The sequence below is a fragment of the Onychostruthus taczanowskii genome, unplaced genomic scaffold, assembly GCF_017590055.1.
Source record: "Onychostruthus taczanowskii isolate IOZ18803 unplaced genomic scaffold, ASM1759005v1 scaffold16, whole genome shotgun sequence".
In the NCBI taxonomy this organism is placed as follows: domain Eukaryota; kingdom Metazoa; phylum Chordata; class Aves; order Passeriformes; family Passeridae; genus Onychostruthus; species Onychostruthus taczanowskii.
In genome coordinates this window covers 10,598,944-10,626,893 of record NW_024498795.1, presented here as the reverse complement: position 1 = coordinate 10,626,893, position 27,950 = coordinate 10,598,944, and the positions used below count along the sequence as shown (strand labels likewise).

At 43.1% G+C, this 27,950-nt stretch overlaps 2 protein-coding genes across 2 annotated transcripts in view; one reads left to right on the top strand and one right to left on the bottom strand.

Annotated features, from left to right (window-relative positions):
- The window catches only part of TMEM241 (transmembrane protein 241), a 52,882-nt gene extending 50,963 nt beyond the window's left edge, over positions 1-1,919 (top strand). Inside the window, exon 13 of the mRNA XM_041399221.1 lies at positions 1,423-1,919. Coding sequence (XP_041255155.1) covers positions 1,423-1,483 — 61 coding nt within the window. The 3' untranslated portion in view covers positions 1,484-1,919. The remainder of the gene's footprint in view (positions 1-1,422) is intronic.
- Positions 1,920-17,227: 15,308 nt separating this feature from the next.
- CABLES1 (Cdk5 and Abl enzyme substrate 1) overlaps positions 17,228-27,950 on the bottom strand; it is a 96,815-nt gene continuing 86,092 nt past the window's right edge. Inside the window, exons 11-13 of the mRNA XM_041399220.1 lie at positions 21,534-21,640; positions 20,410-20,617; positions 17,228-18,854 (exon numbers count right to left, since the gene is read on the bottom strand). Of these exons, the coding sequence (XP_041255154.1) occupies positions 18,714-18,854; positions 20,410-20,617; positions 21,534-21,640 (456 nt within the window). The 3' untranslated portion in view covers positions 17,228-18,713. The remainder of the gene's footprint in view (positions 18,855-20,409; positions 20,618-21,533; positions 21,641-27,950) is intronic.

The following is a 27,950-nucleotide window of genomic DNA, read 5'->3' as shown; positions in this document are numbered from 1 at the left end:
GTGTAGTGTTTTGGATTTTTTTTTCCTTTAGGATAAAGGGTATATTATCCAACCATGGATTCCAAAGGAGTTAATGCATAGGGTGCATTTGTACTGGAGCTGAAATAAGACATGGGAGTTAACCCTCTCCAGAAAAAAAGCACTCAGAAGTTGTTACCAACTGCAGGTGGCCAGACTCAGTGGTTTAGACCCTTTTTGAAAAGCTTGCAGCCCTTGCAGCCTTTTGCTCCTTGTTGGTAATTCCACACCAAAGCTATTCTGTCTTCCCAGTGGACTGTCACAGACTGCCTGTAGCACCTACTTTCCAGGGCTGTTTACTGTGTAATTGTAGGATGTTATGCTGTGTTATACAATATTTTTTTCCTCTCGGGAACAAGGGCAATTATGTGGTTTTTAAAACAGCTCACCAAAGCTAAGATTTAAGTGAATATAATGCTATTAGACCAAAGAGCATTCAGCTTTACATGCTTGCTTTTTTTTTTTTTTCCAAGGGAAAAAAAAAGAGTACTCTTAGAAATGAACTTAACAGAAGTTTGTTTTGTTTATAAAGTTCAGTAAGGAGCTTTTCTGTTTCATAAGCTAATTAAGCCGTGGGGCTAAGATGAAAGGTCAGTACACTTAGCTTTGCACTGTTCTAAAAGGGGAGAAGAATCGGCATCTTACCATATTCCTGTCAGCTGTGAGAGATAACAGAGGAGACTTGGGGATTATTAACTATTGCATGCATTGAGTGGGTTGATAGCATATTTAAGTGAAGGTTTTTGTAAAACCATTCATCCTGACTTGGAGCCCTGCTCCTAGGCTGACTCTTGGGGAGCAGCCTTAGTGCCACGGCTGTGCTGTGAGCAGCACAGGAAAGAAGTGCTTGGGCACATGTGTCTTTTTGGCTGGGGCAGCTCCTTTCACCTCACCAAGAGAGGAAAACACAGGAATTTTTACTAGCCTGACTATGCCAATGGGGTCACCCAGCACAAAAAAGGTTTTGTCCTTGTCCACAAAACCTAAGCTTTACATCTCCTCCTGATGTTGTCAAGTGGCAAGTTTTCAGGACAGAACACAAACAGAAATTGCAAGAGGGAATCAATAGGCTAATAAGGTTCAAACTCTCTCACCTTCCTTTCCTATTCTTGCTAGTGTAGGGGTGTGCAGCTATTCTTGTAACTAGGGGCAACCTTCTTCATTTAGATTCCTGTCTGTGCATTTTTACTGAATATCACCAGCCCTAAAATATAAGAAAGGTAGTTTCTGATGAGATCATTTAAATGAGATATTTTGGGTTTCAACATTTTCTTAGCAAGATAAATGAAAAAATCACCTGGGTTACTGTTTCTAGGTTGGAAAGTGTTTAGATAAAACAATAGTTTTTTGTGTCAAGTAGAAGGACTTGCATGATGCTAAATTTGTGATATACTTTGTTTACAGCCTTGTGATCGGTGGAGTTGGAGAAGCGTTGCTTGTTTACACTGAAAGGACAGGCACATAAAGAGGAACCAGATCTCACCAGCTGGAACAAAGCTGACTTGCAGCCTAGAGACACTATCAAGAAAAAAAGTGGCAGCAGGAATGGAGAAGTGCAACCAAACATGAGGAAAGGGACCTATTGTTTTTTTTTTTTAATTAAAAAAAGAACCTATGCTATTAATAGTGCTAGTAAGGGAGCAGCATAGCTGGCAGAGATGGTAAGGAGCCTTTGCCTCAAAGCACAAGACCAACTATATCAGATTGATGTGGTAAAGAAAAAACTGCACTGTATCATGCTGATGGCTCTGTGTGAGCACCACTCAGTAGCAGCTTCTTGCACAGGGGCACAGGGAACTAAACTCAGGAAAAGCAGCATTCCCCACTGTATGCCCCGGGTGGTTTTTTTTTGTTTTTTTTTTTGAAGCAGACAGCAGGTCATACCAAACAACGTATAAATTCAGGATGTTTTTTTTTTTTTTTTGTTTGAAGCAGACAGCAGGTCAAGCCAAACAACGTATAAATTCAGGATCTGGAAGGATGGATTTTGCCTCCAACTGTTCTGTAAGCAGCAAGCTGCCACACACAGGTCTCTAGTCATGTTGTCTGAACTGGCACAGGGACTGAGGCCAAAGGGCTTGTGGAGATAATCCCCTTCTGGAACTGTGGCAGTTTGACAGCTTTTCAGAAAGGGAAAATCAGCAATAAATCTCAATATCTGTAGTGATTGCTCTTTGTAATTTTTTTCTCTCCCATTCACTGAGATTTCTCTTGAACTCTGCCAATTTTTGTCAGCTGGAGGGGGTGTAGGGACACGTACTGTTCCCAGCAGTGGTTTGTCTCTTAAATTATTGCAAGAGGAAACACAGAACATGAACCTTGAATGAATGTCATAAAGAGTGTAAGGAAATTAATCTCAAGAGTTCTTAAAGTAATTTCTCTTCTGGTTGCTTAATGGCTGTTAGAAGTTAGTCTTGATATATTAGAGCCTGCAGTCTATGTGAAAATAATATTAAATGATGAGTTTATATTGTGGGAAAGGTCTACATGGTAAAAGGAACTTGGTAACACATTTTCAGTGAGGAAAGGGACTTGTCTCACTCGATGTTAGATATGTAAAGTGTAGTCCCTTAATCCAAGTTGACCAAGTTTCCTTCACAGTCAATGCAAAGAGGGCTGCCCTCACAGAGATGATTTTTCTTGAATAGATTGCTGTGTTAGAAAGTGCATATATCTCTGTAGATAGAAACTGGGTAACCAGTCTAGACAAGACACATGGTTTCTACAAGGCTACAGTTACTTGAGGCTTCAGTCTAACAAATTCCACCAGATGGGCTTGAAAATATGGCTACATTTTAATTTCAAATAAAACACCATAGGTTAACAAAGAAGATAAATTTTACAAGTGTTTGCAGTCAGTTTCTATGACTGTAGAAATTTAGATAGAGATTAGTTGGTTTTCAGAAAAAAAAAATTGCTGCAAAAGAAGCTTATAAGAGAAGTATTTTGGTCAATATTATTCCTAAGCTTATCTCAGTCTATCACAAAAAGGTCTCTTCATATGGGCATGTTGTCTGTGTATGTTGGGTCCCACTCTGGCTTGAGTTTGGCATGAGCCATTTTTTTGCCAGGTGGTAAAACTCAGGTTCGGGAAGAAACGGGGAAGAGAGACACAAGCATGAAAAATAAATGCTTGAACTTGAGCACGAGTCCAGAAACCAGCATGAGCCACATGGGAAGTTGGGCCCATCCACCCAGTGAGCCATGACACAGCCAGCCATGGGTCCTCATGGCATTCCAGTCTGTAAATTCAGACGGTGCTGGGAGTGATGGCTGCAGCATTCTGGCTTTCCCCAGACAACTCTCTCTGCCAGGCAGTTGTGGCAATGCAGTAGGATCCTTGCTGTGCCACCTTTCTGCTGACTTTGAAGTGAATAGTGACCCTAGGAGACCTCATGGAAGACTCCGTGCGTGATTGCCGAGGTTTTGCAATCGTAGCTGGAACCCTTGCTGTGGGAAAAGCTCATCTTGTACCTCTCTTCTTGCATAACTTTTAAGGTTAGGCTGCAGTCTGATTTTTTTTTCTTCCTCTATCTTGTCTGTGCTGTTCATAGCAATGTGCAGAACACCCATTTGCTTTCTTGCTGGGGGTCTCAGTGGAAAGGCAGAGGCCAAACCAGCAGCCAGGGTTGCAATAGCACTTTGATCAGAGGACACCTTGGCATGGCTGCAGGAAGCTTGTTTGGCTGCAACAGGCATTTCTGTTGTGTGGGATCTGGGGGAATTCAGTGCCTGCAGATACTGCATTAGTATCCTCCTGCACAGTAAGGCAACTGCCTTTTTATTTAACTCACCCATGTTAAACAACACTGAACTGTTTACCTTCTGCTTGCATTTTTTTGTGCCTTAGTGCTTGCATTTCTGAGACTCTGCTTGAGGTAAGTAAAAAGGTTTAAACTGATTGCTACGTAAGCAAATCAAAGAACCACAGGTAGCAGTGGAACTGGGCTCCTCTGTCAAACACGGCTGGTTCAGTACCCTCTGAACCTTGCAGAGCAGCATGATGCTCATCAGTCTTGCTGAAAACTCAGATTAGGGTGGAAGTAGAGCTCAGTGGCCTTCAAAATCCATTTTGCATATTTGGAGTTGTCTTAAGGAGTTGAAGGCATGGCTTGGAGTCCTTCTTGCTCAGGCTGTGGCAGAGGGGGCAGCAGGGCCAGGTTCCAGTGTGGCATCTGCCTCTGGGAGAGTCCTGTGAGCCAAGGGCTGGTTCAGTGCTGCTCACAGTGAGTTGTCAAAGGGTCAGCCTGTGGTGGGGCAAGCAGTGGTGGGGAGAGAGCCCTTGGGGGACTTCTGGCTGCTGAAACAAATGGTGCCTTTCTCAACACGTGTGCTGGGCTGGGGATGCCAGCCAGGAGCTGGTGATCTGCAGCAGTTGCAAAGCCCTGAGATGGCATCTCAGCTGCCAGTGCAGAGCAGGTCATACAAACCTAAAGGTCAGCTCTGGGAGGGCACCAAGAAGACCCTGGCTCTCCACCACTGCCCTTGGGAAGGTGTGTGTTCCCAGCAGTGGCACCCAAGGGAGCAGAGACACAGAGCTGTTTGGGCTCCCTGGTCCTCACAGCCCTGGCTGAGCAGACGATGGCAGCAGAGGAGAAATGTGGGCAGGGCAGGTGCTACTGCTGCTTGCAGAGGTTGGGGACTGGAGGGGATGGGGTAGAGCACTCCTGGTGATTTCCTGAGAAAGCAGTGCCCTGGTCGTTCATTCAGCTCTGCCACAGGAGGGATGCTGCATAATAAAGAACGCACTTCAGGACAGTTAAAGTGATCTTCAAAGCAGAAGACCTCAGAAGTTCAAACTTAAAATGGCTCTTGCAAGACTTGTGAACAGTTATGTTAAGTAATTTGAAGCAGGAATATGCAAGGTTGGACTATTTATATCTAATTGACCTTTTTTGAGTCAGTCAAAAATACAAAGTGCCGAACACACATCTCTGAGGAAGGAGGAGCTCCTTTAGGTTGCAGAGAAGCAAAGAGAAGCAATGACACCAATTAATGCCTGAATGCAAAGCAGTGTGTCTGTAGCTCAGCTGAGCTCCACATTTATCAGTATCCAGCATTTAAGGAATTTACTGTTCTTGGGTTGTCAACATGTGTGACTAGAGAGAAAAAATGGGGTGTGCTGATCTTTCTAAAAGGCAGCAGGTGCTGGCAGCTGTCCCATCATGCCCTTTTCACATCTACTGGTTTTGATCAAATCACTGACAGAGATGATCCTGAATCAAGTCATACCTTTTTGATCCTACCTTGCTTACACCTATTTTCCAAGTGTCTTTCTTCTTTCCTTACAAAGTAATGGGGACAAGGCTTGTGTTACCCACTGCAGTGACATGACTCATGCATGTGGCTTCATCATGGAGAGCATCTGCTTAAAGCCAAGTGCCATCAAAAGAAGACTTGAAGAGTAAAACTGCTGGATATAGACTACGAGTGGATTACAAAAATGCAGGCCACAGGGATTCTGTTTTGAAACAATCTTCTGGATCTGGCAGCTGTAACATAGCTTCCAGCAGAAAATGTTATTAAATTAATTAAATGAACCTGATACTTAACACTGAAGTGAATCTTTTGTTGCTTATTGCTGTGTTGTATTGGCAGAGAATCTATGCCAGTCTTTCAATAGAAGCTGAAAATCTGCAGAGCAAGTGATCTTAGCAAAAAGCAATAGGGAAACCTTTAAAGTTATTTTTAAAGGAAGCTCTGGACCTGTTAAAATATTCAGTAGGGGATAGAATTGTGATTTACCATTACTCTTTGTAACACCTGTGTCTGAGTTGGTGGATGACTGTACATATATATATATGTTCCTCTCCCACCCTCAAATAAGAAGATCTAAAAAATTCAAGAAATGTGATGTCAACATAGCACATGCTTTAAGAAGGATGCTTTATTAAGTATTGTAGAAAAGTTAGTTGCTGGGAGCTGTGCTGAGAGCTGAGGAAAGGTTTCCTGCAGCTCCTGTAAGCTGAAGGAGATGGTGGGTTGAAGAAAACTCCATGGCAAATTTGCCTTGCCCAGAGCTGAATGAACAGCTTTCAAACAGATCATCTGCTACTGTGAACCTGGCAACAGGCTCAGTGTGGAACTTTAATCCTGTTCCAGGGGATAGACACAGGGACAGGTTCATTTGGGTTGAAAAGAAGGCGTGGGTGAGGGGAAGGCGATTGGGCGCAGGACTAAAAAAATTGAGGCTGGCATACTTTCGTACAAGGAGATAAAATAGGATGGGATTTGCTTCAGAAAATGTGTTTCTTATTCGTAGGTTTGGAGGGGTGGGGGCTGGGGCTTTTCTTTGTGGCCTTGTTGTTTTTCTTTTTTTAAATTAGAGTGTATTACAAATACATGTGTGTTTAGTCCCAAAAAGGAATTAGAGGAGCCTATGAAGGTTGTGTAACTATTTCCATATTATTTGCCTGGTTTGGGAAGCTTAACCCTTTTATTAACTAAAGTGTCCTTGTGTAAGCCTTGATTTCATCTGGAAAAAGGACTGGTTTTTGTAATAATGCTGGTAAAAAAACTGCTCTCTCTTCTTGATCACCAAGATGGGGAAGTCTTCAGTATCTGTGGTGGGAAGGAGTCACACTACTCTTCTACCTTTTAATAATTGCCTTGGCTTCCACAGTAGGTGGGAGTAGCCAGCCAGCATGTTCACTTCTTGATTTGATGGTATACAAAAGCCCTTTGAAAGCCACACCGGGAGCATGATCAGCAAATTTTGTCTTTTGTTCTGTTATTAAGATTTGAAAATATATAGCCCAGGACTTGTTCAGCTGTGAGCTTGCTGCCCATATAGAGAAGGCTGTATAAAGAAGAATATTGTGACATGGGTGTGTCTCTCTGTGTCCCTTCCAGGCAATGGGTAAAATCCCATAACTGCACTCACAGATGTGGCTGTGGGAGACCCTGTGACTGCTTGAGCTTTTCTGCTTCCTGTTTGCCATCAGCAGTCCTGTACCTTTCATGACTCCTGACAAACATCGCCTTGAGAGGGAGGAAAACTTGCACATTCATAGGTGAGGCTGGTGAAGAAGTGGTTGCTCTACCCTAAGATTCGTGTTGGTTCAAGTACTTGAGGGCCAGTACAGCTTGGGAATCAAAGGCCAGGCCCATTTTCCTGTAGGAGTTTGATCCCTGTTTACACTTAAACTTCAGATTTCTGTACCACTGCCGATGGGGAAAACTGGTGCACCAACAAGTTTGTTTATCACAGCCAGTGTCTTGTGATACTGTGTAAGAACAGCACCTGCCTGGAGCAAGCTGGCTGAATAAAACAACCAGCACAACCCTTTTGAAACTGATAAGGAGAAGGATTGATGTTGTTTGGAGGAAATGGTTATTCAGTTTGAAACTGGGTCATTAGGCAATGAAGATGGAAAGGAAAATCGGAGAGCTGGGAATTCTCTTTGCCAGAAGAAGTATCACTGACACCAGTTACACTACAAGAGGGTTGGAGTTTCTGCTAAAAGGACTGCGTTTCAGGCATGAAGCTGTTGTTAGGCAGAAATGTTTTGGAGATTTGCAGATGTCCACTGTAAGGACTGTGTGGCTGTAATTAGCAGTCACATGGCAAAAGCAGAAAGCATTCATTGACTGGGATGGGAAACACCTTGAGGCAAGTATTTCTCAGACCTTCCTTTGAAAGCTGTGGAGACCAAGCTAGTCTGGCTAATCGTCCCCTCTAGCCCTGGCTAGAGACAGAAACCAAAAGGGTTTTTTGCTTTTTCTCTGTCACATACCTTCTGGGACACCAAGGGATGAGCTTGGCCTCAAACATGGAAAACATCTCTTAAGGAGTCACTTCTCCCTTACTGATCACCTAGAAACTGGTCTGTTCTTTGCCTTCTCAGGGAAGAGGTCTCTGTGCCAGTTGCCATCACAAGTTAGCAAATTAAGTTCCTTCAGGTTTGGGCAGGCAGGAGAAATTTTAATTGAGACCTTTCATGCCCATAAGTCTGCAGCCCTGTGGGCAGTCCAATGCCAGGAAAAAGATTATCAGCATGTTGCAAAGGATGCTCAGCATGCTCAGCCCTTACAGTGAGTTTCTCCATTTAAGCTGAATGAGAGAAGTGACAACCCCACTTCAGTGTCAGTGGAGATGAAGCTGGAGGTACTGCTATTATGTGACTCTGCAGGCATTGCTCTGGACCTCGCCTGCCAGCATTTGAATGACCCAGTCTACTTGTGCAGGAAGCTTCAGCAGTTAGTAGAGAACAGCCCCATAGCTGCAGTGTAAGAGACACAATAAATTTTAGCAGGCAGAAGCAAACAGACTCCAAGTTCTTCTCTTCTCCATTCTGTTGCCGGCTGTATCCCTGCCAAAGCCTGGGATCTGCAAATCACTCCCATAATGGCCACTCAGAAAACACAGTTGAACTTTCTTTCAAATATTATGTTCCTTTTGGGTGAAGTTAATTGTTTTCCCTCATTTGGTGTCTCCAGTTATGGTCAAAGAATTATGATGTAGGATAGACACAGAAGCTAAAAATTTCAGCAAGGCAGCTTTTATTTCTTTATTATAGTTGTCGGTTCATATTGTCTTCAGCATGGGTGCTCCTTGGTCTTATTATTGATGATGAATAAGAACAGACTGTGCAGAGATTAACACAGATGGTTGTAGCCTCAAGACTTGATGAGCTGTTACCAAAGAAAATAAATCTCTACTTTGAAGGAGAGCCTTACACAACAGAATTTCATGTGGTTCAGCTGTATTCAAAAGGGAATATTAAAATTGCTGAGCAAAGAATTGAATGGCTCCTGTTGCGAATAGCTGTCTGTATGGGTAAGTTGCTTACCACAGTCTCTCAGATGGAAAAAACTCAACTATAGTGTTTTCTTTTGGGTTAAAACAAACAAACAAACCCATAAAACAAACCCTCTGTGATTCAGAAATGTTTGGAGAGAAGCAGTGTAGCTCACCAGAGCAAATGCTGAATTGCAAAGGCAGCGCCACTGAAAATTTTGACAGAGGAACCCTTAACCTCCTGCTACAGAAATAAGTGTAAAAGCTATAGAATAACTTCACCTTTCCCTTCAAAATCCCTCTCATGTTTCTTACTCTTCTTTTTTTCTGAAAATGTGACACAGAGGCACCATTCTGGTTCAAACCCCTCTTTGAAACCATAGAAAGTCAGTTTTAAAGGAGTATATGCAGTGGAAAACAGCTGAGATGGCAGCGGAACCTCTTGCTGCCAGCATCTGGGGTTCCAACAGATCATGCAAAATCAGGGAGAGTTTTTTAGACTAAAGGTAACTTGGATCTAGTACCGTGCTCTGCACCATAAGCTAATAAGCCAAATCTTTTAAACTGATGCAAATTAAATCTTCTGTGTCAATCATGTTCCTCTCTTCCCTTTGTATGGGCTTCAGGCTAGATACAGCTCCTGTAAACAGACGGCTGTGCTGATGGGAATGTCTTAGGCTGTGCCTTCAGCCAGCAGGAGGAAACGAATGGAATATTATGTTGCACCACCTCCCAGCCCTTGCAATCATTTCATCCAAAAGTAAAGACTGGAAAGGTTTTGCAAGTGTTTGTGTTTCTTAGGGAAAGGAGAGAAAGGAACATGCTCTTAACCATGTTGGTCTCTCTGAGAGACTTCATGAACTCACTTCATGACAAATTCTTTCATGGACTGGAGATTTGGCTGTCTTGCCTTAATAGGAAGGTACCAAGTAGCCCAAAATATTTTTGACCACTCCAAAAATATGTTCCTGCTATAGAATTCTATCATATTTTTCCATGTAACACTTTAAAAACAAACAATAAAGCAAGACCATGTAATGAGATTTCAGCTAGAACATTCTTTAAGGTTTTGTTTTTCTGGGGGAGTGTGGGGGTGTGGGGGGGGTTTGTAAAATTCATTAGAGTTTCCATTTCATCATACTGGTTTAATCTTCTCCTGTATTCTATGGTAGTTTTATATAAGTAGTCATAATTACAGTGATACTTTTACTCTATTTCTACACTGTTAACTGAAAAAAAAAAGAAAAAAGAAAAAAAGAAAAAAAACATCATATGAGGACAGTATTGTTATTATATCAATCAGTGGGTTTAAAAGCTGCAATTCTTCTTGGTTTAACGTATTTATTTTTCCTCAAAAGAAAAAAAAAACCTCATATGAGGACAGTATTGTTATTATACCAATCAGTGGGTTTAAAAGCTGCAGTTCTTCTTGGTTTAACGTATTTATTTTTCCTCCTAGGAATCACATTGCTAGGCTCTAAGCTTGGTTGGGATTTGAAAAGTCTCTTCACTGATTCATTGTCTTGTGCTCCATGGACAGCAGCAGCCCAAGTGTAGATTGTTTTCCATGTGCCTTGAGGGGCTTCCCCTGTGTCTGATCAGGTTTTCAGTAAAGGTGATTTCCCTAAGCTCATCATTCAATGGAACTGCAGAATGACTTCTTCAAGATTCCTGCCACTTTCTCAAATCAGATATGTCTCACATCTTTAAGAGGTGAATAACTTGGATGGTTAGCAATTGTAACATCCCAGTGATAGTGGTTCTATCCTATGTGTTCAGTTTTGCAAAATGTTTGAACTTCCTGCTGGTGAGGAATATTTTAATTCCATAGCCCTGTGGCATTGCAGACATTCGTGCTCCCCTCCTTGTGACCCAAGGATCTGCTTTGGGTCACAGACTGCCATTTCTTTAATATCTGTCTGCAATTATTGTGCTGCCACCATCAATTAAATTCTCCAGATATTTTTCTTCCTGGTCTCCTGCAGCTTTAATCTGAAACTTTCCATTTTCCTGTCCATGGACACCATCACAGCCTGAACAGGGTCCAATTTTCCATTAATGGACACAGCAGGCTTTTAAAATAAATCAGGCAAAGGGTGGAGTCTGCAGCTCCAGATGCACCATGTGAAAGAGTCAGCCAGACCCAACTCCCAGCACTGCATCAGCTCCTTTCTGTTTATCTTTGTGCTTATTGAAATAATAAAAGGTGGGGGGGGGCGGGAATAAGATGCCTAAACGGCAGCAGTCAAGAGAAAAGAATATAACATGGAATGAAAGAGGAAATGGGGTCTAGTTCTTAATGCATCTGCACAATATATAATTTAAACTGTGATCTGAAATGTTCCTTAGAAAGTACATCTGAATGCAAGGCCTCCTATGCTCCACTGACTGGTGGAGGTCTGACTTGCCAGGATAAATCTCAGGTTTGAGGAAATGAAAGATTATGTACTAGACAAAAAAATGGAAAAGTAACTTTTTTTTTTTTTTCATTTTGGGTTGTTGTCTTAATTTACCTCCATTCTGTGCAGATATACAGGAAGCCCTGGTAGGCAGATGGCAGCTTGCAGAGTCTTGTATTCAGAAAATATGAATGAACCTTTTGGGCTGCCATGGGAGATGAGCACTTTGCAGTTCTAGTGCTGGCTTTGTGTGCGTTGTCATCTTGGCCCATGGAAATACCCCAGATGTTGGTAGCACAGTCTCTGCTGCTCATGGGAGGATGTTGCTCTGGAGGAAGGCATTAAATATTGAGCTTTCAAAAACATGCTGTGCTTTTGGAAGATCTGCATATAAATGATGTAAATGCCCTGGGGTTGCTTATTAAGCTGGAGTTGGTCTAGCTTTGACTAGAAGAAATGTTAACAACTAGAAGAGACTGACATAATTGCAACCTACTGATGTTTGGAGATGTGTTGGACTTTGTCCACCTCAAAAGTGGAAGTCTGTGCTTTGCTGTTTTGCTGAAACGCTTGTGTTCCACGAGCAGCCCCCGTGCAGTCAGTGCCTGGCTGCGTTGTGGGAGGTCAGAGCTCAGACTAAGCCCTCTCCAAACAGCTCACTTCAGACCTCGAAGGCAGAAGGAGGGTTGCTAACAGTTGCACTTCAATCGTGCTGTTGATTCAGCAACCTCTTAGTCCTCTCACAGGGGTTAACTGCTTCACAGCTGCTGGGAGAAGAGAGGCTCCCTTCCTAAGGCGAGATGAAGGTGAAGATGATGACTGTGTTGACAATGATGATGACTGAGTAGTCACTGCTTCAGTTCTCTCTTCTTTTCCTTTTTCCTCTAGGGATGTTACCATGGACAGATGATCTCTTTTTTCCCTTCTTGTCAGTACTGTGGGCTCCTTTTCAAGGGAAGCTGAGTGGGTGTGGGTGGGTGCACAGGCAGGTCTTATCCCAGCATGTAACTAAGAGCAGCCAATGTATCCAGGTGGGAACCAGGCCCACCCTACACTCCTGCCCTGCACTGGGCACAGAAGTGCATCTTTCCCAGTTAAAAAGGACTGCATGAGGCAGTTTAATTGACAGGGGTTAACTGCTTCATAGGCTGTGAAGCTCTGAGCTGTGAGCTCTCACCCACAGATGTAGGGCAACATGAAGAAGATGTCTGGAGCTCAGGCTTCTGGTTACAGATGTACTGGCAAGTGGCAAGACTCTGGGGGAACGGTGTGGTCTAGACCATTAATCCAACTCAAACAGTAGCAATTCAGTCTTTTTTGACTGAGTGGGATGAGAACAGTTTAGAAATAAAAGTGTCTTATGTGTTTTTTTAAAATGTCACAGCTACTTTCTTCAGTAGTTTTTTTTCTTTTTTAACAAAACTCCCACCCCAATATTCAGGCTTCTTTGGTTGTCAACAAAAAATACCACTAGAAACCACAGCCTCCTGTTGTTTTCTGCATATTTATAATTTTGCAAACCATTCCTCCTTCCCTCACGCAGCCTGTCACACTCTTCAGCTCTGCAATTCTTCTGAATCTATTCCTGGCATGTTATCTTCCCTCCCCATCCAGAGTGGCTGTTTAATTAACAGCATGTTGAGTTGTGAAGGGCTGGGGGAGGCCATCACGAGTGTGCTGCTTCCCCAGCCAGTGACTGCCACGAGCATTCCTTGCAAGAAGGGAGCAAATCAGCATGAAACTCTTGTGCTTACTGTTTGGTGAGCTTGCTCTTTTTCTTATCACTCTACAAATATGTTGAGATTTGCCATCTTACCTCCTTTTTTATTTTAATTTGGATGTATGTGATGATTGGAGAAGTGTGAGATGAGGAGAAAGAGCTGAGACCTGTGCACTCCCAGGGATTCCTGATACACAAACAGATGGGAAGAAATCTGGGGACCAGAACAGGGTTGGTCCTTTTAGTCTTCTGGTGTGGGAGTTTAAAAGCTGATGTCGTGCCTGTCATTTTTGTGCTGTGAAACACTGCCATTGCCCTTTGTAAAAACCCAGCACAGTTCAGCCCTGTGGGCAACATAAATGGTATGCCAACAGGGGAAGAACAGGTGGCTTAAGTTAGTCTAGATGTCTCCAAACCCTTCCTTGCTGAAAGGCTTAAGCCTAAAGAAAAGTTTAGCTAAAGCTCTGTCTAAGAGAAAATCCCAATATTCCTCTCCTATGTCAATGAACAGAACCCACTCCTGGTAAACCAGTCTTTGTTTTTGAACAAGGGTGATTTAGTACTGGTTTGTAATTAAACCCTTCTGCCTCTTCATCCTTTTGCTCTCCCAGTTAACTCTCAAGAGTAAAAATCCTCCAGCTGTTGGTAAAAGGAAGCAATGGAGAAGAGGGAAACTTGCCCTTTGGGTGAAAGAAGGGATAGAAGGGTATAAGGGCTTCCTCATGGATTAAAAATGAGGGAAGTTTAGGTCTTGTGTCAGTGTTTCTGAAAACCTGACTTGCACAGCTTCTTCCCCTGTGGTTGTACCCATTGATGTTAACCAAGACAACACTTCACTACACTTGGAGGCCCCTGGGAGAGGATTGGTTTTCTTTCCTCTACTTTCTCCTTTTAGTGTCTTGCTTAACTAAATTCCAGAATTTTCTGAAGGTTTGCTGCTAAGGAACACCACACCCCAGAGTTCCCTTAGGGGAGAGATTTCAGTTTCAAGTTAGATGAAAAACTAGCATGAATTCAAAAAGGTACAAATTGGCTACCAATGAAATCTGACTGCAAACTGGAAGACTTCTTCAGCTTTGAGGAATTAAGCCCTGGAGCATCCGTCCAAACAGTGTAACAGAGGCAAGGGTCCTAGCTGGCTTAAGATAATGTTTAGCAAGGTTATGGAAAGGAGTGTAAGACAGGATAGATGAATGATTATGTAGGAAGGGCAATGTATGATAGCAGCCAACATTTAGATCTTAAGGGCAGGATGTGTTTGTTCCTGCTCGAGTCAGCAGCAACTTCTTGGTTCACCCCTGCCTTGCTTTGAAGGTGTGCAAGCCATTTTCCAGGATCATGGTTCCAGCTCTTTCCCAGTACCATGCTATAAGCACTGCTTCTCCTCTCTCTCTGGTGGTCCTGGTATTTGCTGCTGGGACTGGGCAGGGTGTATGTTTGTTGGTTTTTTTCAGGGACTGACAAGCTCTCCTCTGAGCTCATCTGGACCATCCGGTTGCAGGCTGACATGGGGGTCTGCCTTTTACTGGTTCTCATCAGTTTAGGATTTTGCAAAGGTCTTTTTGCTTTGCACACAACATTGTGTGAAAGGATGCACATGATGCTTTTTTCCCTTTTTTTTCCTCCCTCTTCAGTACAGATTTTACAGTGGCAGATGAACAAATTAAGTTCAAATCTGCTTCCCACACTCTCCTCCCTTCCCAAAGGTGCAACCTGACAGATTTCAGTCTCAGCTAGTGATGTTGGCATTGTAACTCCGATTGCTCAGTCTCTCACCTCGCTCAACTACTTTTACCTTGTTTGTGTATTTTTACATGTTTATTGTGGGGCCTGGTGCCAAAATCCTTTAGCATCGTGGGAAGGTGCAATCATCTCTTAGCAAACCACTCCTCACTGCTTCCACACAAGTCTCATGCTCTGTATTTTAGGAGGCTGGAGCAATTAGCTGAAGTTGCATCAATTAGATATGTTAGAAACTATCCCAAATAAGTCATTGCAAGTTAATAAGTAGTTTAGGAAAATGACTGCCAAGTATTTTTCTCTATGTTTCCATGTTCTGGAGTCTGTGTAAATCATGGTAATGTTCACATTGTCACAAATATGATTTAAAGCTGTGGCTCTCTGGAGTGATGGGTAAAGGTAGGGAGGCAAACCTTTCCTATAATTTTATTAATATGGAATGAAACTACAAGTAAATGGGTGTGTTTGATGAGACCACCTATATAGGCATTGGATTTAGGGGGTGTCATAGGTGTAAAAAACATTGCTTGAATGCAAACACATGGTGGGCAATTGGGTGTGCACACATGAATGTCCAAAACACAACTTTCAGCCTCCAAAGAGAAAGCAGCTGCTTGTGAACTACAACTGGCACATGGGCTGGTTGTAAGTTTTACCACCACCTGGACTAACCCAAAGTAGTGTATTCCAAATTCTCTTGTGAACAAGGGGTCATGAGATACAAACAATGCTGGAGAGCCTGCCTGTGCCTCATCCTCTGCCATTCCGACAGCTGGGACTCAGACACCCTGCTTCTGGCAGTTCCAGGTGCTGCCAAAAAAGAAGTGCTTAAAATCCCAACAAACCCAAAACAGTGGTCTGGGAAGAAGGTTATGATCCTGAATGGATGGAAAATGTTGAAGTGAGGGCTCTGCAGGGAGCTGAACACCAGGAGACAGCCAGGGTCCTTTGGCAAGCCCACCACTGGCTTATTAATAAGCAGCTGTGTGTCCCAGGGGGAGACAAAACCAAACCCCTTTTCACATACTGATGAGAGACAGAATAATTTTACATATTGTCACTGGTGAAAAACAGTCAGTTTTTCAATTTTTTTAAAACTTTTATTCATTTTTTTTAGAAAAGGAATAACTCTGCATGGTAGAGTGTATGGTATATAATTTCAAAACAGAAGAAGTTATATGGAATGGATTATTTTCCCAAACTATTTAAAGTTGAACCTAAAATCATTTGTAAATCAACACTCATTGCCATGTAAGACAAAGGAAAACAATCAACGTGTTTTCTGTTTGGTACAGATTTTCTCTACCTCTTCAGCCTGAATTTTCCCAGGGTTGGGCAGAAAAGGGGGGCAAATCCTGCCCATTGTCCTAATCATAATTGTACTGACCAAGCTTTGTGCTCTGAGATCTAGCAACATATGGCTTTATATATGTTCCTAAGTGAACAGTGCAACATCATCACCACCTTAAGTGTTTATTCCACATTCAAACTGTAACTGAACATCACTCTGAAACCCTTTTCTGCCCCCAAAACAACAGCAATAACAATGAGAAGCAGAAAGTCTCCAGCAATCAGATTTCATCCAGAAATCTGTGTAAACTGTAGATCAGGGTTGGGTAGCAGCACAGAAGGCAAAAGATGTGACAGCTTGATTCAATAGCATCTCTAAAGACTACTCTAAGACTGTCATTCTTTAGTCTGCATCTTGCAATCACAATTTGCTTTTTCCCTGCAATGCTATAAAGCAATATAAGAAAAAAATCAGACTCAAAAGCAAAAGGTAGAAGCCTTCGTGAAAAGGTAAAGCTTCTGCTTAGCCTTGAGTGGTTGCTATTAGAAACAGATGTCCACAATCAGAAACAAATCTTGAATGTATATACACAATTTGGGTGGAAAGGGACACGGCCAAGGGTGAAAGCCCTCCTAGCTGACCCACAAACTGTTTTGGATTGTAGGTCCACACCACACCCACTGCCTTTTTGGTCTGAATAAACCAGCAAGGCAGCCGCAGGCTCCAGGTGCACTCCAGGCTCTTGGCTCCACTGCTCCTTGGCTGTGTGGGGGCCAGGCGAAAGAGGAGGAAGAGGAGGAGGAGGGAGTAAGATTGCCCCCCCTCCCCTCCCCTCGCAGCTGGCTGAGTGACGCATCAGTTGCAGCGACATGGGACGTTACACTGGGAAGGTTTTAAGTGCATACTTTTCTCTTTACCCTCTCCTCCCCAATCCTGTTGGAATGTATCTATATCAGTAATCAAGTAAGTATTACTAGGAACTGTAAGCTAGCATGGTCACCCTCCCCTTTAGAATGGGGGGAGAACAATAGCATCAAACAAACTCCCATTTGTCCTGATGTGTAACCTTTCCAGATCCTGTAGAGCAATTGTACGCAGGCTTTCTTCATACTAAAATTTAAAAGAGTCAAAGCTGGTAAAGAAACTGGATGTTTCCTGGCTTAACTGAAGGAAATAATCAAACTGATTAAAGTAAGAGTGAAAGAAAGTAAGCATTAGTGTGTTCGCATCCTCTGATATGTCCCACTTCTCTATGTTCTGCTCACAAGCCCTTTTCATACTCTGAGCAAGCATTCCCAAACTTAGAGAGGTAAGGCTTCAGCTGAAATCTCACAGTTGAGACTATTATTTATTTTATAATTACCACAAATGTAATAACTTGACTTTAGCAGATCCATGTGGGGCATGTTGAGGACAAGGCTTGTTAAGTGAACCAGCACAGGAGAAGATTGGACAGGGGTGGAATCCCACATGATAACAGCAACTGAACAATATCCATCAGCACGGCATTAGCTTAGTGTGGATATAGCATCAGGAGCTGGGATAAAGCCTTTAAGCTTTCTGGGTGTCCAGTCAGAACCAGGGAAGCTGCAAGAAGTTTTACCATAAAACTCCAGCACTGCAGTGTCTAAAGGACCTGAATCTCAATGGGCACAGATTTTAGGTTTTGCACAGCCAATCCTAATTAAAACCCCAGAAGTACATTGGCTGATGCCCCTGCTGTTGGAGCCTTAAGACACCCATTACATTGCTGAGCCCTACACTTTTTTTTTTTTAATAAAACACTGTTTTAAGATAAAGCACAATGAATGTGCTTATTACGCACTCTAACATAGAGCACAGAAATACAACACTACAGAGTGCAAGTCTAACCATCTCCACAGTGGGAAAAGTGCGAAGGTTAAAAATATGCATGTGGCTTAACACAAGATATTTTTAAAAAACATGACACGGAAATCTTATACTAATGCTTTCGTCTTTACCACAAACATGACTGAAAACTTAAGGTCAATTGCTGATCCTTCTCTCGCAGTAGTAGTAGTAGTAGTGTAATCCTTTCAAAGGTACAATGTTGGAAAGATCAGAGAATAAAAAAACCCAAGTGTCCAAAAATGATCCCATTTGCCACTTTTCCAGTAGTTACGTTTTTCAAGGAGTAAACGTGTAAGGTCACCTTGATCTTCACCATCAGTAACTGATACACTTGGAAACAGCTAAGCCAACCACCTGGACTGAGATCAGTTCGGTGTCGCACACACACACACACACACACGGATACACACACAAATACCCCACAGGAAAAAGTGCACTTTCAATTGCTGATACAAAAATAGATTGGCACATTCTTTTTGACACAGTGAAGATATCTTCTTTAAAAGCTTTTTCACTTTAAGAAGTTCTCTTGGAATTTGCAGCAGGTCTGTAGAAAAAGCGCTACAAGAATGCACTCAGTGGGCTTCCAGGGTTTGTGTGATGGACAGAGGGGTGGTCATGGAGGCTGCCCTTCTAATTTTTGCCTACTTTTATAGCTGTAGTCCCTACAGGCAGGGTCAGTCGCCACCCAGTTTCAGCATGTGAACTATTTACCAACAGCTCAGTCTTCACCTGCTTTGAGAAAGTAACGATACATAAATTCGTCAAAGCCAAGAGTCAATGCAGTATTTCCTGTAGCCAGAAAAACTGTTTGGAGGGGGGGAGAGAGAGAGTGAAGTGTTAGGAGTCTGATTTTGCGTTTCCAGTAGTAACTGCGGCCTGGGAGAGCCAAGCGGGAACATCGGGAGCCCCTTCCCCGCCGGGCAGCCAGCGCTAGGAGTTCTGCACCAGGCGTCTGTAGTGCGGCATCACTTCGTGCTCGGGAAGGTGGAGAGCAAACTCCAAGGCCACCAGCACCGGGAACTCGAAGGCGATCAGCTCCCGCCTGTTCAGCCGGAACTTCTCTTCCAGTTTCTGCAACCACAGCCGAGGGGAAAAAGTATAAATGAACAAAAATGGAATGAGGGTTTGCCTTTTAGAGCTTTCCCACAAATGGAATTATTCAAAACACGCATGCTGCTGTCATTAAACTTCTGTCCTGATGGATTTGCATGGCTCTAGGTTTAGAAAGCCAGAGCTGTGTGAACTGGATGTTCCAAATCCTTACTGTGAAGGTGAACTCACAGAGCTCAGCCAGCCCTGCTATTTCTAACATGTTCGTCACTTCACTCATTCCACTGTGAGCAGATACATCTTCTAACAACCACAGTGATTACCACTGCAGCAACAGGAAATTCCTAGCTTCATGCAAACATCAAAATCACTTGTGTAATGGAAGACATGCATCTTGTAATTGTCCAGAAACCTCCTGCACTGCTTGAAGTCACTAGTTTTCCTTTCAGCATTAGACTGTGCTACAACGCCCTGTTGGGGAAATTATTTTGCCACAATTTGATCTTAATACCTCAGAGGCAGAAGGTGTTGTAAGAACAGAGAGTAATAGAAACTGCTATCCTCAAGGGGAATGAGATGGGTTTTATAGTTGTTTTTGTGCTGTGATGTACTAAACCTCCCATATGCTCTGCTGTTTTCACTGGATTTGGATGCTACAAGTAGGCAATCAGCTGCTCAGGCATATTTCCCCCTCATCCTCTTCTTAGGATCTCCCTGGCCTGCTACTTCTCTGCCCACTGGGTTTACTACAAAGTTCAATGTCTTATGCACCAACATTTCAAGATACCAAGAGAGGCCAGATCTTCCAATTCCTACTTGACTGATTTTTTTCCGGTTATTCAGAGGGCTTTCTAACAAACTGACTGTCAACCCAGCTCTGTGACTGTGGGAGGAGGGCATGAGTCCAGTCCTGCCCCCATCCACGATCCCATGTTTCTTCCTTTGAGTGAGCTGGTTGTAGCCACATACCGAGACACCAGCCTAACTTTCTGTAGCATTAAATCAGATTGGTACCTCAGTGCTTGCAGAGGATTATGGTACAACACCCTCATGTTACCTCTTTCCTGTGGACTGCATAGAAGACCAAACACCTTACTCTGCAAAAAAACATCTGGAGTGAGGTGCTCTAATGGGAAAACCTCCTTAGGTTTTCTTGTCCAAAAGCTGAACTTGATAAAAGAAATACAAATGTCTATTGGACTCCATCTGAAATTAGCATCTGCATTTAATTCCCAAAGGAGAATCCTTACTGACACTCTTGAAAACATAATTAAAAGCAAAACTAATTTCCTGAAGGTTCACCTGTTGCCTTGTATTGACAAAATGATGGTCATATACATCTCAAACCTCACAGTACCTGACACCAAGGCCTTCTATCCCATCAAACAAGCTTCCCATGCTTCTGCAGGGACATCGATCATTACTACTTCCACAAACATGCATAACAAATAAAGATATTTAGCTGGCTGTACATCTGGAAGCCTAAAAAAGAGCATATCCACTGACTAACAGAGTTGCACAGACCACACACTGGCACTTCACATAGATGGAACACCAGAAACCTATGGATACGTACATCTATAAGATGCTTGACTTCATGTTTTCTGAGGTCACTGCCAATTTTGGCTGCTAAAAGAACACAAGCTCCAGCACAAAGCTTTCTATTCTGCTTGTTCAGCTTCCCCTTGAGAGCGAGCTTCTCAAAGTAGACAAAGGCCATGGCCACTGTGGGCTCTTCAAAACCACATTCTTCTTGAGCAAGCTTGCGCATTTCTCTCTTCAAGCTGAGTAAAGAGACCAGACAAGTATGCTGTGAGATGAGTTTTAAAGCATTTCTCATTTCACCCTAAGAGCCATGCTTTCAGAGATTCCTGCTTAGTCAAATGGAAGGGAAAATATAATTTACTGGGCAGATATCTTTATGCTGTTTTGGGGCACATTTCATGGCACATTTATACATCACCAGTGACCCTCACTGCCCCCAACAGACAGTTGTGTCAAACTATAAAAGCAACCAAAAAAGCTCTGACAATTTTAGCAACAATATTTTATCAGAGGTCCTTCAATGCATACCATTTGTTTTGTAACAATGTTTTGATTACTGGTGCTCTGTATGCAGCTTTTGCTGCTGGTTATGGCTGGTCAAATCCAAACTGACAGTTCTGTCCGTGTACTGCAGCCCTGTCTGGTTACAGAGCAGTGTGGCTCAGTGTCCTTCTGGCCACTAGGGTCAAATGAAATTATCATTACTTCAGTGGAGCAATATGTCTAGCCTGCTACACCAGAAACGGAGATGGAATATTACAACTTTGCTGTGAAGCCAACTACTCTTTTTGCTTCTGGCCAAGGCACAAAAGCAGCACTTCTCTTTCCTCAGTCTCTTTTTAAGCCAATTGCCATGAGCTTAGAGACTCTGTTGGGTTATTTTTCTGGCTATTTTAATACAGTGCATGCCCAGCTCTCATCCTCACCCCATTAGATGCTGCGTTTGACACCTGACCAGCACATGTTTGCACATTCCTCTATCCTGTTTACTCATCCCAGTAATCCAAGCAGTCATCTGACTTACTCTGCACCTCTGCTGGTCACTGCTCCTGGAAGATCAATCAGTGCTGTGCTTCCCCTCATGCACAGCAGGAATTGCACTGACATGTGAAACAGCTGCATCACATTGCAGCCTTATGGAGCTTTGCAACATACCTTCTTATTTTACTGAGGGTTAGCTTGATGTGAGGGAACTTCTCCTTAAAGGTCTCATTCATGTCCTTCTTGAGATCTGATGGCTTCACGTAGTCTATGACCGTGGTCTGTAACACACGTCAAGAGAGAATTACTCTTTTAGTTTGTAACAAAGAAAATCGCTCGATTCCCAAAAGCAAGAAATCACAAACAAGTGCCAGTCAGTCCAACTTTTTCCTTTCAGCAGACAGGAAAATTAAGTCTGAACTAAGACAACTATTTACTTGTGACTGACAAAATAAATGACCTGTTCAGCACAAGCCTTGAACAATGCTTAGATCATTAGCATCATCTAAATATTGCTAAGAGTGATTTTAAGATGAATGTGGCTGGATGAAACCTACCTGAGAAGTCTTGCAAGACAAAGAAAATTCATCACAATAACTGATATGATGACCAGATTTTTGTGCATACCTCCATATGACTCTGAGACCCATTGTGAGTTTCCCTCAGGCTGATTCTTTAAAGAAACCACAGGTACAAACCCTTGCCTGCTGTAGCATACATTGATAATAAAGTAAGTAGCCAGCTTATATGGCAGGTCACTCAGTAGAGTGGAAGGCAGGAATGCTGTGGTAAGTTAGGCAGTAAATGGACAAAAGAGTCAGGACAACATTCAAAGCATACAGTCTATTTCCTATGAGCTTCCTATTCCTTTTTGTTACAACCTAAGGAATCTCCCCAAGTTGCAGAGGGTTCTCCTGGCCAACACAGCCCCTGCATCTGTGGGTGCCCAGCACTTCTCTTGTTCCCTTAGTCTTTGTTCAGGTAGCACTTTGCCCAAATCCTCTGTCACCATTCACCTGGCCAAAATCTAGCAGCTCAACAACAAACCAACCTTTATTTTTGGAATGTGTCAATTCTGTTCCAAGCTTTAGCAGTTCTGCCCATTGGACAGAAGTGGAGAGGAGCACCAGCTTGGGCACCAGAGGGACAGCCTGGTTCCCAGGCATACAGCCCCCTGCCAGCTTCAAGCATGTAAGAAAGCACCAGTGGATAGTGCAGTGCATTCTCCTGCTCATAAAATAATATTTCACTTCTGATTTCTGGTTTTGATTGATTTTTATTATGGCAAATGGCTGTTAACACCAAACAAGAGGTGGAAAGAGGTATGTGAAACCCATGCTGCATGTTATGCCTTTATAGAAGGTGGAGCTCTGTTGTGATGTATCCTCATGGGAATTGAAATCAGCCAAAAAGACTAACTGAATATGCTTTCAGGCTTTTTTTCTGTCATTAAAATAATATATGGAAGGGCTTGGGGAATACAAAGTGCAATGGCTCTAGAGAGAAAACAGACAATAAACAGACAATTCCCTTTATCCAGTCATGTTGTTCTCTGTTTCCAAAATAAGCATGAAGGAGAGTAAAACACACCTAACTTTTCCTGACTTTACTTATGAGGTATGGTACTGAATTATTAGGAAATCAAAACAGAGCAGAGCTTGTGTTTCTCCTGAATAGTGCCCAGCAGTATTTGACACAAACAAAACAGAGAGGAAAACCCCAGGTTTTTGCCACAGGGTGTTGTTATGGTCATGCACATGCTTTAAAACATGGGCCATTCTGCCACATCAACACTCCTCAGCCACACCTGCCCCCCTGCACGTGTATGGATGAGTCTGACTGCAGGTACAGGCAGACAGTGCAGTGCCTCTGAGGTTAAAAATTCATAAGCTGCCTTGATGCCGAAGCAGGCAATGTGCTGCCACACCTGAATAAAAGGAAGAGAAGAAAAGACAGGAAGGAGAAGCCTTGCCCTACCCGGGTGGGAAAGCTTTCAATGGAATGTGTGGGCCTGCCTGGTTTTAACCCTGCAGAGGCTGGAAGGACGTATGTGTGCACCGTGCAGCTGGGGCTCTTCACTGCAAACAGCTTCTCTCACATGCTGCATCTCACCTGGCAGGGCTCAGACCTCTAAAGCAGAAGAATCAAGATCTTAACAACTACCCCTTTTCCTTTCTTTCCCTGGAATGTTGCAGCTGGCCTGCCTACTCCTTGGTACTGTTGCCAAAGGATCATCAGCAAGCTGGGTGCTGCTGAAGCACAGATATGTTGGGAGTTTTATGTGTTAAGGGCTTCCTCTCAGTACTGCTACAAGAGGACACTGAAACAAGCCACATCTAATTCAGACCACTGCTGTCGGCTACTCAGGGTATAAAAACATGGGTCCATGCTGCTCTTGCTTACAGAGACAAGAGACACTAACCAGATACATCCTATTAAATGTAAAGATGATTTTAGTTACTACCAGTATTTTTTGGTTGTCTTGGGCAATTCTATAAATACTGAGCTCAGTGTTACCTTATAAAGCTACCTGACACCTTATTTCACGCTTCACTACAAACCTAACTGCCCATTGTTTGTTCTTCATTACCACAGAGCTCATAATTTTACCTTAATTAACTTGCCTTTAGCTCTCTCCAGGTTACCTTCTTCTTTTGCTTATGTGCACAACAGAAACCACTTCCCAACAGAAAGGGCACAGAAGCTGTGTCACACAGCAAGTTTCAGCTGCTTTCACCTCTAATAAGTCAGGGTGGCTCTAGGGGCCACTGTGCAGAGGGGCAGTGAGCCCTGGGCTCTGCCACTCAGCAGCAGCAGCCCCCTGGGATGCACCTTTCCCCATGGCTGCTCTGCAGGCACCGACTTGTTTTACCTGGGACTCCTCCAGCCTGTGGGAGGTTTGCCAGAATTCAGCTAAATTCTCTTTAGAAGGAGAAAAGCTCTTTTTAAAAATTTCATTTAAAGCAAAGCGCTCAGAGGCTTGAGACTAAGCAGACAGCTTAAAAATGAGAACAGTATAGAGGTACAGTTATTTTTAAACACAGAGATTTGTCAATTTTGTCCTGTTGATAAGGATCTCCCCCTCTCCAACTCTGAATACTGCCGCTTCCTGCGAGACAACAGTCTCTACGATACAAATCACAATAATGAAATCCAGATGAAAGCTGCTGTGTGCTGGTTTTGATTCATGTAACAGGATAACGGCAGCATGTTTGAACACACTGGCTCTAAGGCAGCTGTCTCATCTTGTCAGTGCCATGCTGGAGAGCTCAGCTAACTGCCCTTATTCTCAAGAAAAGCATTTGTGCAAGTTTGTTTCTGGGTTTTTTTTTTGTCCCTTGATTTTTTTTCCCCTTCATAGCTGCTGCAGAAGCTGGACTTTGAGCAACAGCATGCTGCTTGTCCAGCTGGTACCTACAGAAATGCATCCTGTGCGTGCAGGACCCTGCCCCACAGAGAGGCAGGCCGAAAATACCCCTAAAAAATATCTGTTGAGAGGTAGTTTAAAAGCAACGTTGGATTAGGAAATGTATCCTGTGCGTGCAGGACCCTGCCCCACAGAGAGGCAGGCCGAAAATACCCCTAAAAAAAAATCTATTGAGAGGTAGTTTAACGTTGGATTAGCATCTGTTGAGTGATCAAATCAGTTACCCTCTCAAATGGTTTCTGACCAGGCACAGGTCAGAACAGGTTTCCGAGTACCCCTGTTGCTGGGGTACAGCATTTGTGAGGCTACACAGAAACCTTGGGCCCCAACCCTGACCTTGCCCAGGGCCCCTTATGCACCCTGCAAACAGCTCCCACTGCTGCCCCTGCCCACCAGCAAGGGAGTGGAGCAAAGCTCTGGGGTGGTCCAGGAAGCCACAAGAACCAGCTGGGATCTGACAGGGGAGGGCTTGGACACAACACCATCCTCCTCTGCCTGCTCCCTGCTCAGCTTCTCTTCTGTTTTAGGCCACGCCACTGCCCTTGAGCTTCCTCTGTGTCCCACACAAAGTTCCATGTGAAGAAAAACACATGATTGTCTGTCCAGGACAATTCTGGTATTGCTGCTCAGCTTCTCTTCTGTTTTAGGCCACGCCACTGCCCTTGAGCTTCCTGGTGTCCCAGACAAAGTTCCATGTGAAGACAAACACATGACTCTCTGTCCAGGACAATTCTGGTATTGCCTGTGTCAGGGCTCTGATCAATAATGATGCTCCAAAATTTTATGAAGGGTTTGCAAATATTTCCCTAAAAAGAGCACAGCTTTTTTCCATCCAAACATACTTTCTTAAACATAATATTATTCCCTACCAGGCAGGCACTCTGCACTCCCAGAGCTGTCAGACACATGAACAAGGCACTGGGAACTACTAAACTGTCTCTGTCATAGTCTAATCTCCAATGTTTTTAACTTCTGTCATCCAGAACCGTCTGTCTTGTTTCTCACAGCTTATTTGCATGGAACACATTTCAGTTCAGCATTCAGCAATACTCCTTTGTGGGCTCTGCTATGTTCTCTGTGTACAAATCTGTGTATGTATATTTTACTTTGGCGATGGAAGCTGCACAAGACAAATTAAAACCTTGATAGATGGTAGCTGACAGATGCCTGGACAGCATGATAAATGCCTGAGCCCAAGTCTCTACTCTGCACACTTTTTGCTTGGCTGGCAGTTTTGAACTTGGAGCTCAGCTCGTGTGTTATTCACAAGCATTTTCAGGCAGCTGCTTTCTCATAGGAAAGCTGTATATATAGTTTCATAAATATGGGAGGAGAGAGAATGCCTGAAATGGTTGGTAAGACTGGCAGGATGAAATATTGTAGAAAATAAATCCTACTTTGGCAGGCAACCAGTAAAAGATGATCTAGCCTTGGATGCCTCTATCTCTTAGCTTAAGAAGGATAAAATCAGAATAAAATAGGTGAATACAATGAAAGATGTATGATAGGCTCTCTTAGCTGCTGCTACTGTGTACCCCTGATAAATCTACTTCACAGAAAGCAGACTGAAGACTGATACCTGAAACAGACTTTTGGCAGGTCACTGATAAGGTCTCAGCCACACAAGAAGTGAAAAGTCAATAACTCTGCACTCTCTGACTAATTTAATGCATCCCATAGATGACCAGCTACGTACCTATCAACTGCCAGTAACCTAATTCATACACTTATGGCTTATGATGCATATATATGAGAAATCCTGATAGACAAGAGACTTCAAACTGTGATGGAAAATGGGAGTGATTGTGAATTATAATTAAAATTCTAAAAAAGGAAGCTAGACTAAAATAAGATGTTTCTGTTGTTACAAAGTTATGAACATTCAAGGACCTTAAACTGAAAGATTTTGAATTTCACAAGGCAAATAGTCCCAAAACTGCCTCTTTGAAATTAACTACATGGAAGGACACCAGTTTATTTTATATTGTTAACACTCAGGAATTATTCTCAAAATACTTATTTATTGGAGTCTCAGCCAAATATAGCATCAAATGCATAGATCACAGGATTTATGTATGATTATCTACCACTTCTATCCTCTGCTCCCTGAGACTTTTGGGTACAAGGTCAGTAGCTGATAAAGAAGCAGTCTGGAGATACTTAATATACAGCTGCAGAAGAGGCTCGAAGAATAGGGTGACAGCACTGAAGGACACCGGCTGTAAGCGGAGTCTGCCTGACCTTGGTGCTCCTTGTGAAAGACAGAAAGAGAGAACGACAGACCAGATGCGTTATATCATCATGCAGGGCTTTTGTTAGACCAAAGGGCCAGGGCAGCAAGCAGTTCTAATTTTAAAATCACACTGGAGGACCAATATTAAATAATGCAGCCCGGCTGTGCTCACCACTAGCGCGGTACCTGGCAAGCGCAGCCTGGCAGGCAGGCACTGCAACAGCTCTGCAGAGTTTTGTGACCTGCTTCTCTTATTAGTGGTGTGGAAACGTCAATTTATTTTTATATAATTAAAGCAACACACTGACATTGTAGCTCGGTACCCAAACCTAATTCCACGTGTATCCCTTGAGCAAAGATAGATGGATATTTCAGGGATGCAACTACAGAATGGGTCACTCAAAGTCAACGTGCTGCTGATCTGGGCTCTTCTTCTTCTGCTGCAAGTTTTGGCAGCATGCAGTGACCAGCTAACATGCTCCTGTGCTTCTGTGTTACTGACAAAAGCAGTACTGCAGGATCAGCCTCAAGTTTTGTTGAGAATGAGTTTTCTAGTTCAGCACAGAAGGAGTTTCTGCTGGAAAGAATGCAGAGAGACCAGGGGGGCACTGACGAGTCTGTACATATGCTAGTCAACATGAGATTCGAGGAAAGAAATTAATGCTTAGTCTGGTAGATAAAGTTCCTGTTCTAGGGAGATGTAAGAATCTGCACAAATTCCTGTTTTAGCAGTATCAGCCAGGAAGACATCTGTTAACTATGACATGATGTTTCCCTTCCCCCCCACCCCCCAGCATGAATTTTTTCTACCTCTTACTGTTTATACTGCAGCAGAGAGTGCAGACTCTCCTACAAAGACAACACAAAAGGAAATAATTTCTCCAGGGCAGACTAGACTTTAAATACAACTAATACAATTAACAGAAACCAT